The 10,606-nt window shown below is 42.7% G+C and overlaps 1 protein-coding gene across 1 annotated transcript in view; it reads left to right on the forward strand.

The window, feature by feature from the left end:
- The window catches only part of BCKDHB (branched chain keto acid dehydrogenase E1 subunit beta), a 237,392-nt gene extending 229,530 nt beyond the window's left edge, over positions 1-7,862 (forward strand). Inside the window, exons 10-11 of the mRNA XM_040350008.1 lie at positions 428-587; positions 7,625-7,862. Of these exons, the coding sequence (XP_040205942.1) occupies positions 428-568 (141 nt within the window). The 3' untranslated portion in view covers positions 569-587; positions 7,625-7,862. The remainder of the gene's footprint in view (positions 1-427; positions 588-7,624) is intronic.
- Positions 7,863-10,606: the final 2,744 nt, after the last annotated feature.

Genomic DNA, 10,606 nt, shown 5'->3' on the forward strand with positions numbered 1-10,606 from the left:
ATTACTGTGTGTAGTTAGACAGAACAACAGGAAGTGAGCATTTCTCAGAAGAAATAAGGAGATTTAAAAGCAAAATCGAAGGATGAGGTAAGTGAAGGGGGACTGCACTAAGGTAAAGGAAGCTATTTAGGGAAAAAAATAAATTTCCTTTACAGCCCCTTTAAGTATGAAAATTTTGTTTTTCTGATGAATCTTGTTTTTTAGTCACCAAATATATTTATCAAAACTTTTTGATGTGTATTCATGTCAATGATTAATGGTCAGTTTATTAAACTGCTAATTTAATGTTGTTCAAATGCCTTTCCAGCTGTGCATATTCTTGAAGATAGATATTATCAGTGGTATTTTGTCAATCTGAAAACCTCATAGCATGAACCCAACTAATATTTGTCAATACTCATGCTGTGCCTTTTTAACTCATTTGCAGGAGGAGTGTTTCTTGAATCTTGAAGCTCCTATAGCCAGAGTATGTGGATATGACACGCCATTTCCTCACATCTTTGAACCTTTTTATATACCTGATAAATGGAAATGCTTTGATGCACTGCGAAAAATGATTAACTTCTGAACTAAGTAATACCATTTCAGTAAGTATTTTGTTATAATGAAAAAGTATAATATATTATTTTGAGCACTGCAAATCTTAATTTGGTTTCACTTTTGCCTTAAAAGAATGAGGATCAGGGTGAGGGTAATCGCCTTACAGTAAAGGCTCTAGGAATGAGTGTAAAGAAAACATTGTCTAGATAAGGCATTTAAAAAAAAAAAACCTAGGTTGGTGACCTTGGTTCGGGCTGACCTAGGTTGTTCAAGGGAAAGACCTTTGCAACTGCATCAATAAGTATAGAATAGTGTTCTTAAGCTTGGGAGGGATATCAGCGAACTGGGCCGCCTCCTATGCTGAATTCTTATTACTAGGGGACTTCCTCCTTCTCTTCAGAAAGCACAGAAGCTATAAGAGCGAAATTGGATATGGGCTATGGAGGAAAGAATTGATTGATCCTGCTTGCATCAATTGCAGTTCATGCCTGTTAAAAGGGCTGAAAGCCTCTTCATAGATTCAAACATAGTTGCCGAGTAGAGAACTCTCTGCAGGTGGGGGGGGTGGAATAAGTGAGGACTGATAGAATTAAGACCTTTTGTAAATATGCTACCGATCCCATGAACTGTTAACTGAGTGTGAGCTGGCAAACCCTGCTGCCCTCTTCCCCATGACCTCTACTGCAGAGCAGGAAGGGTTAAGCCTTCTGTGACTAGTCAATTTAAGCAGCAGGAGTGCAGAACGTCCAAGGATCACTGTGCTGTGTAAAGGTGGTGAGGCAGGGAGCAGAGAAACCAAACGGCTGCATGATTGTGTAGACAAAATGGTGTGTGCATGCGACGTGGATCTCCATAAGGTGGTTAATGCAGATTCAGGAGCATGTGATAAGTATTAAAAAATGTAAAAAAGAATGCCAAATCAAAAAAGTCAATTGGACATGCCAGCCTGCTCCACCTGTCTAATGTTTTATAATATATCTAGACCAGGAGTCTCAAACTGGCGGCCCTCCAGCGTTTGCAAAACTACAATTTCCATCATGCCTCTGCCTGTGGGAGTCATGCTTGTAACTGTCAGCCTTGCAATGCCTCATGGGACTTGTAGTTTCGCAACAGCTGGAGGGCCGCCAGTTTGAGACCCCTGATCTAGACATTTAAAGTGTGTGGGAGGGGGGTGTAAATGGTTTAGAGATTTTTTTTTTCTTGTACATAGGACAGCAATATACATTTCTTTTTCATACATCATGGGACACAGAGTCAGGCTAATATTCATTACCTGCTGGGTTATACTCCATCAGGTGAATTGACACTGGTAGACCAAGGTCTTTAGACAGAAAGTGATCCCCTATATAGCCCATCCCATACATGAAGTTACTTTAGTTTTTTACCAGTGTCTACAAGGTGGATGGCACGTTTGTTTGAGCTCCAGGTCTCTATTCCCACAAACGGTCCCAAAAATTAATCAAGGGATTGATCGATCGGAGCCTGGTGTTCCAGTGATTGTAACAATCCGTCAAGCTAGCTAAAGGCTGGACACCTATGTGCAGTGACCAGACGGGGGCGTTTGGGCTAGCTGTGGGTGTTTGCAAAGTGTTTTTGCTTGTGTCTGGCTGTTTTTTTTACCTGTATGATGGCGCACAACCCTGCACCATTTCGCCTTGGTTTTACTAGGGTGCACATGCATTCGCAAAGGCGCCGCTAAAAACGTAACAGTTTATTTTGTTTGACAACCAAGGGCTCATGTGCATTCATAAGAGTGCTGCTATACTCAGTTGTCTGGCAGCCATGGCACATGAAGATGTGCAGCAATGCCGTTATACTTGTGTTTAAATGGTCAGGGGGCACGTGCGTTCGCAAAGACGCCATTTGGCTCAACGGTTGTTTGCTGGCAGCCATGGCACACGTGGCTTCGCTGCACTGGCGCAGTAGCTTTATTTGGCGCACAAAGATTCACGTCATACACACATGCGGCCACACCCGTTCGCCGTGACCACGCACATGGTCAATACAGCAGGTTTCTTGTTTTGGCTCTCATGTCTGTACATATGCACAGACTTTTGTGGCTTAAGAACTGGTCAGCTGAGCTTCCTAGGCAGGCTTCCCCTTTCACGGGGAGCGTTTATTTGGCGATCATTTGGACAAATATATCCAAAAGTTTTCCGGAGGAAAGAGTTCTCTACTTCCTGTGACGAAAAGCACCAAACGTCCCTCATTTAAAACCGCAGGGACTGCTTCCTCAAATATCTCAGCACCAAGGTGGTTCCCAGCCAACAGAGCACTAGATCCAGAGGCAAGCCGCAATGCCAGGGCCAGAAAAAGCCCTGGGTATAAAACTTTTCTAAACCCAGCACCTTAAGACTCAGGTGAGTCAGATAAGAGATACCAGATAACCCTCCATTCGACTCTGTATGAGTCTTCTAGGGAGGATGATGGTATCCTCATTAGAGGCAGTGTCCTATGCCCAGTTCCATTTCAGGCCGCTACAACAAAACATCTTGTTGGCTTGGAACAGGAGAGAAACATCCCTGGATTATCCAATGTCCTTATCTCCTCGGGCATGCTAAAGCCTACGCTGGTGGTTACAGGATCAGAACCTGCAAAAGGGGAAGATCCTTCCTCCCGGTAACTTAGAGAGTACCGACTACAGATGACAGGCTCTCAGGCTGGGGAGCAACCCTAGAGGGGCTCACAGCTCAAGGGAAATGGTCAAGGACAGAACAGATCCTGCTCATCAACATCCCGGAATTACGGGGAGTATGTCTGGCCCTACGGTCCTGGATGATGGAGCTTCAGGACAACCCTATCAGGGTTCAGTCCAACAATGCCACTGCGGTGGCCCATATAAACCACCAAGGTGGTACCAGGAGTCGTTGAGCTCTGAAGGAGGTGAACTACATACTAGTCTGGGCAGAGGGACGTGCCAATTATATCTGCAGTCCATATCCCGGGAATAGAAGGATTATATCAGCCACCAGCAGATCTGCCCATGGGAATGGTCCCTACACCCAGGGGTGTTTCCAGGAAATTTGCTTCCGTTGGAGATAGCCAGAGGTCGACCTTATGGCATCCAGGTTCAACAACAAGTTACAGCCGTTTGTGTCCTGAACAAAGGGTCCTCTGGCAATCTGAGCAGATGCTCTGATAATTCCATGGAGCCAATACTCCCTGGTTTATGCTTTCCCTCCAATCCCTCTCCTTCCACATTTGTTGTGTTTCGGAAAGAGGGAGTTTCAGTCATTCTGATGACACCAGCCTGGCACAGAAGGCCCTGGTTCCCGGAGATTGTGAGACTTACAATGGATGGGCCATGGACACTTCCACAACGCCCGATCTACTCTCTCAAGGTCCTATATTCCACCCCAATTTACAGTCTCTAAATTTGATGGCATGGCTATTGCAGCCAGGGTGTTAAAAGACTGCAGCATCTTGGGACCAGTGGTGTCTACCCTAGTAAATGCCAGAAAAGCTGTCACTAGGAAGATCTATCATAAGGTCTGGAAGACTTGTATTGCTTTGTGTAAAGCCAGAAAAAGGGCATCCATGGAAATACATGATTGGGAGTATTCTCTCTTTTCTACAGTCAGCTGCAGAAATCAAATTGGCTCTGAGGACAATCAGAGGTCAGGTTTCAACCCCCTATGAGTATTCTTCCAAAGCCCTTTAGCCTCCCATTCACTGATCCGAGCCTTTATGCAAGGGGCAACTCGCTTTCTTCCCCCCATTAGGTCATCTATGTCTCCTTGGGACTTGAACTTTTGGTGTTGTCTGTATTACAGAAACAACCATTTGAACCTATTAAGGAAATTTCATTAAACTTGCTGTCACGCAAGCTAGCCTTTCTGATGGCTATCGCCTCGGCTAGGAGGGTGTCGGAGTTGGCGGCCCTGTCATGCAGGGAACTGTATTTATTCCTTCACCACGACAGTGTCGTGTTACGACCTGTTCCATCCTTTTTGCCAAAAGTGGTGTCGGCCTATCATTTAAATCAGGGCATTATTTTTCTCTCAGCCTAGTTCGGCAGAAGAGAGACGACTGCACTCCTTGGATGTTGTCCGGGCAGTCAAGGTTTATTTGCCTAGATCTGCGGAGATCCGAGGATCAGACTCTTTTTTTTTTTTTTTTTTTTTTTAAAAAGGGACCAAAGAAAGGGCAGGCAGCTTCCATTGCCAATTGGGTCCGTCAATTGGTCATTCAGGCCTACGCTCTGCATCATAAAGCTCCTCCCTTTAGGGTGAGAGCTCATTCAACCAGGGGTGTAGGGACCTCCTGGGCTTTTCGCCATCAGGTATCTGTGGCTCAGATTTGTAAGGCTGCTACCTGGTCTTCAGTGCATACGGTCACAAGATTTTATCAAGTGTATGTTCGAGCAGCTGAGGATTTGGCTTTCGGCCGCAGTGTTCTGCGGGCTACCGTATAAAAACTGATGGCTACTGTTTGGAAGGGTGTTTCCCTCCCCTCAAGGTTATTGCTCTGGGACCATTCCAGCAGGTAATGAATATTAGTGTAACTCTGTGTCCCATGTTGTATGAAAAAAAAATAGGATTTTTTTCATCATACTTGGCTGTAAAATCCTTTTCTTTAAGTACATCATGGGACACAGAGGTCGCTCCTCTCTTTTTGAGGATTCAGTGCTTGCTGCTTGCTACAAAACTGAAGTAACTTCCTGTATGGGAGGGGGTTATATAGGGGATCACTTCCTGTCTTAAGACCTTAATCATCAGATGACTGGACACTGGTAGACCGAGTATAACCCAACAGGTAATGAATATTAGCCTGACTCTGCGTCCCATGATGTACTTAAAGCGGAGATCCTCCCATATAAAAGTCAGCGGCTACAAAAAGTGTAGCTGCTGACTTTTATTAATCAGACACTCACTTGTCCCAGGTTCCAGCAATGCAGGCGTACGAAAGCCTTGCTCGTCTCCCCATCCTCTCTGCGGTGCCGGCATTGTGACTGTGGGCGCCGGCTGTGGCTTCATAGCTGGGCACCTCTGCAATTTTTATTTTTTATACTATTAAAAAAAAGCACCAATTTTGAGAAAAAAAATTTATTTTTTACTTTTTGCTATAATAAATTGAAATCCATACTAAATTGATTAAACCGCGCTCCTTCTGTTTTAAAGTACAAACAAGCAAAGTGATTTCAACTAAACACCAACATGATCATATGGAAAATGTGTGTAAAAAGTCCAAACACAAAATAAGTTCAATAGTGCAAATAGTGAATAGTCCTCAGACAATATAAGAACTTCAGATAGTGTACACAATCTTTGAATCCCTGCTGGACAGTAGGTATATTTGACTGAAATTTCTTCCACCACCATCACCTGTCGCACATCCTACTCACCAGACCATGACCCCTATTACAGGTAGTGATAAAGCGCATATGGGTATATCCAGCAGGAGTTGTACGCGATCCTAATGATGATCCCAGCGTTTAAAAGACCTCCAGGACACTCACACCAAAAAGGAATCCAGATCGTTTGAGCACGTTCCTAGGCAAAAACGATTTGAGGAGTGTCAGTTTGAAAAAATCAAAAAGAAAGGGCTTCCATAGTGAAGTATGTCACGATTTTATTAAAAAAAAAACAGATAAAAACGAGGTAAAACCGCAAATTCTTGCAGCTTAAAAATTTGTGTGCATGGAGACGCCGTGGTGCGTTCCAGCTGCGCTTCAAAAACGGCGGAAATTACGTATCGCAATCAAGCACCCTAATAAACATCACCAAATTAAAAAACAATTATAATAATTCTTCCTCAGTTTAGGCCAATATGTATACTTCTACATATTTTTGGTAAAAAAAATCGCAATTTCTTCTTAAAGAATTTATAAAAAAAACAAAAAAAACACACAATAAGGGTATATTGATGGGTTTTTACAAAAGTTATTGACTACAAAATAGGGGCTTTATTTTGTGCCATTTTATTTTTTCACTAGTAATGGCGGTGATCTGCGATTTTTATCGGAACTGAGACATTGTGGGGGACAGGTTGGACACTTTTGACACTTTTTTGGGACCATTGACATCTATACAGCGATCAGTGCTATAAAAATGTACTGATTACTGTATAAATGACACTGGCAGGGAAGGGAGTGATTCTAACTGTGGGGTGATGATACTGCCTGGGTGAGGAGACCGATCGTTGTTCATGGTTGGTATTATCAGATCAGTCTTATCAGATCAGTCTCCTCTCCCCTAACAGCACGGAGATATATCCGTTTACATTGACAGATCTCTGTTCTGTCTGTGTGGAGTGCCCTGCGGTCATCGCAACCAGCGGGCAAGCGCATTGTCACTGGCGGCGCCCGCACGCCCCATAGTGGTCTGAAAGCGAGCCCACGTATAGCTACAATAATAGTATACAGTAGCTACAGTATAACTGCGACAGCTGGTCGGGAAGTGGTTAAAGTGAAACTGAGCTGTGAAGACTGTGCCCTGAAAGGTAGTCAGGGGACAAATACCTACTCAACAGCGTTGCTTTCATCTGCAAGTGATCTTTTCCCAATTATTGGCAAACTGTGCCTTCTTCTGCACTGTGTGTCTGACATTAAGAAACAAACACCTGCCATTACCTAGATGGCAGACCCCACAAAGAGTCTGCAGCAAGAACAACAGTGAGCTGCACAGTAGTGACATTACCAAATGTCCTGAAATTGGCTATCCGAGGCAACAGTGCCTTAATCTCTCACTGCGGATATACAGCTATGAGGCTATAGACACAGCAGTGTCTAGGCACCCTCACGTACCAGAAAGTGTACTACTATTTTTCATGAGAAATTCCCAGCAAAGGGGACATTTTTCAAAATAATCTTGGGTACAGTTAATATTTCTAAATGATCCTTGTAACAGCAGATTTTTTCACATTTTTGCATTTAGGTCCTCCTTAAGTGAGGGTTCTGTAATTAAAATGCTTGGTTGCATATCTTTTTAACACCTACTTTTGAGATGGTATATACGGTAGTTGTATATGCATACAAACGGCTTTTATTTGTCATAAAATTTGTCATTTGTCATAAAATTATGTATATGCATCACAAAAGAACAGCTATTTTGTGTGATCTGATATTATAATTTTTGGTTTACAGAGCTTTGCTGGATTACAAGACTGTATGTGTATCAACTGCGTAAATGGTTTTACTGGATAATGTTTTGAGGTCAACACTAAGCATCTGTAATAAAAAGAATAGAATTTTTGAGTAAAGCAAAATTAATTGACCATTCCCTGGAAGGCTTTTTCTATTCTCCTCTATATTAAATCACATATGGAACAAAATACAAAAATTGAAAACAAAACTGAATAAATGATTATTTAATAAACAACAACTTGTTTTGTGTTTTTTTTTTCATTGTAAATGGAGTCTGAAAAGTTTTAGCTTTTTGATGATAATATAGTGTTGATCAGGGTGACAGTCTACATTTACCAGTGGTTAAAGGTTAGTTAAAGGGTTTAGGTTTAAGAACAGGGTTGGGTTCAGGGGTTGCATTTAACCTTTTGCTGCCAGAGCCATTTTTGCACATGTCAAAATGCACACTTTAGACCCAAACATTAGTTAAAACATTACATAGAAACATGATATATTTTTTAAAAGGAAAGACACCAAAGAATAAAATGGTAGTAGTTTCATTTTTTAATGTCAGAAGTTACTAGTGCAACTTTTTATCCAACTTGTGCATCTTAATTGTATAGTACAGGGCAGGCTGGGTATTCATAGACCTTGGGTTATAGGCTGGCATCATTAGGTGGTTGTACACTGGCAAGCTTTTGAGGGCATTCCCCCTGGGCATCCTTCTATAACCCTATCATACTCTGTAAATATACAAGCGTTCTAAGGTGATGGACTGCACATAATTCACTGGCTGCACGGGAGGAGGAAGAGGTAAGAAGTCTGCTCCAGGGGGCCCCTTCTTTGAAGCTGTGTATGGAGCCCCAAGATTCCAAAGGGAGAGACTTCTGCTCACTCAGCTGTCAAAAGAAAACATCCGGGCAGTCTGCCAAGTTTAGATCAAAGGGATAAACTTGTGTGTGTGTGTGTGTGTGTGTGTGTGAAGAAAAAAATCCGGGCAGTCTGCCAAGTTTGTAACATGAAACATTGTAACTAACTTCTTAGATAAAACTTCTGTGTGTAAATGCAGGAAGTTTAACCACTTAAAGTCAAAATATTTTTCTGACACTTGTTTCGTAAGTTAAAATCAATATTTTTTTGCTAGAAATTTACTAGGGAATAAAATGGCAATTGCTGCAATATTTTATGTCACACTGTATTTGCCCAATGGTCTTTCAAATGCGATTTTTTGGGAAAAAATACACTTCAATGAATAATAAAAAAAACGAAATGGTAAAGTTAGCCCAATTTTTTTTGTTTTAATGTGAAAGATGATGTTACGTCGGCGAGAATCGTGATTTATCTTCAAAGCAAAAAAATCGTGATTCTCATTTTAGCCAGAATCGTGCAGCTAGCTCTACTGTCTACATCCGCACTGGCTACATTAACAGGCACTGGTGAGGCTGCAGATGGGCACTGATCAGGCTGCAATGATGGGCAATAACAAGGCTGCGGATGGGCACTAAACAGGCTGCAATGATGGACAATGGCAAGGCTGCAGATGGGCAATGGCAAGGCTGCAATGATGGGCACTAATCGGTCTTCATTAATGGGCACTGACCCTTATTTTGCTTCAAAGTCTGTTATTTAAAAGTTAAGTTTTTTTTTCTGAAACATCCCTCATATATTTAGGGTGCTGAGCTCTATCCAGTGGAAAAGAGTTCACACAGTGCTTTGTTCCATAGTGGACCCTGCCTTCTCAGTCTTACATAAACATCTCACTGTACCAATGGAGGATGTGCCTTCATTCAAAGATTCTAAATGGAGCAAATTTGAGGCGCTCAGCATTATGGCATTGAACAACTAACACCATCCTGTTTTCCAGGACCATACTTTTACTGAGCATTTACCTTCTAACTTGCAGTTTTGTGTGGATGACCTAGAACAGTAGTTCTCAATTCCTGTCCTCAGGACCCACTAACAGGCCAGATTTAAAGTATTACTTTGGGGAGATGCAGACTAGAATACTGCAATCATTGAACAGCAAATTATATCATCTGTGATATATTTCACTTATCTTATAAACCTGGCCTGTTAACGAGTCCTGAGGAAGGGAGTAGAGAACCACGGGCCAGATTCACATAAGAGATACGATGGCGTATCTCCTGATACGCCGTCGTATCTCTGTGATCCGCCCGTCCTAACTATGCGACTGATTCATAGAATCAGTTACGCATAGCTAGCCCTAAGATCCGACAGGTGTAATGGAATTACACTGTCGGATCTTAAGGATGCAATTCTAGGCCGGCCGCTAGGTGGCGAGGCCATTGCGGCCGGCGTAGAATATGCAAATGAATACTTATGGCGATCCCCGAATGGCCCGTCGATCTAAATGTAAGTCGTTTCCGTCGAGTTGCGTCGCATAAAATTAGGGCTTAGCCCTAGTTGTCCTAAGCCATGTTAAGTATGGCCGTCGTTCCCGCGACGAAATTTAAAAAACAACGTCGTTTGCGTAAGACGTCCGTGAATGGCGCTGGACGCCATTTACGTTAACGTCTAAGCAAATGACGTCGGTGCGACGTCATTTAGCGCAATACACGTCGGGTAATTTACCCGACGGAGCATGCGCAGTACGCTCGGCGCGGGAACGCGCTTAATTTAAATGGTGCCCGCCGCTGTAAACCTGCGGCGGTGTAACGTAAATCACATACGTTACGCTGCCCAGGAGCAACGTAATTGTATGTGAATCTGGTCCCACTTTCCTAGAACAAGTTATGACACAAATCTCCAGATGGCTCTGATTTTCATTCACATGAACAGAATTCTGTGGCTCAAAGCCTGGTCAACTTTAAGCTCCCAGCAAGACACCTCTCTTGTAGGAAGATGTCTCTCTGGTGAGGCACCTGACAAATTTATTAAAGATGCAAACCAAAACAATTGTAACCACTGGTGCCTTTAACATACAATGTGATTAGTATAAGAGCTAGCAGCATTCCAGAAGATATTTTTCCCAGCAAAAAATTT

This window comes from Rana temporaria, chromosome 4 (genome assembly GCF_905171775.1).
Source record: "Rana temporaria chromosome 4, aRanTem1.1, whole genome shotgun sequence".
Classification (NCBI taxonomy): domain Eukaryota; kingdom Metazoa; phylum Chordata; class Amphibia; order Anura; family Ranidae; genus Rana; species Rana temporaria.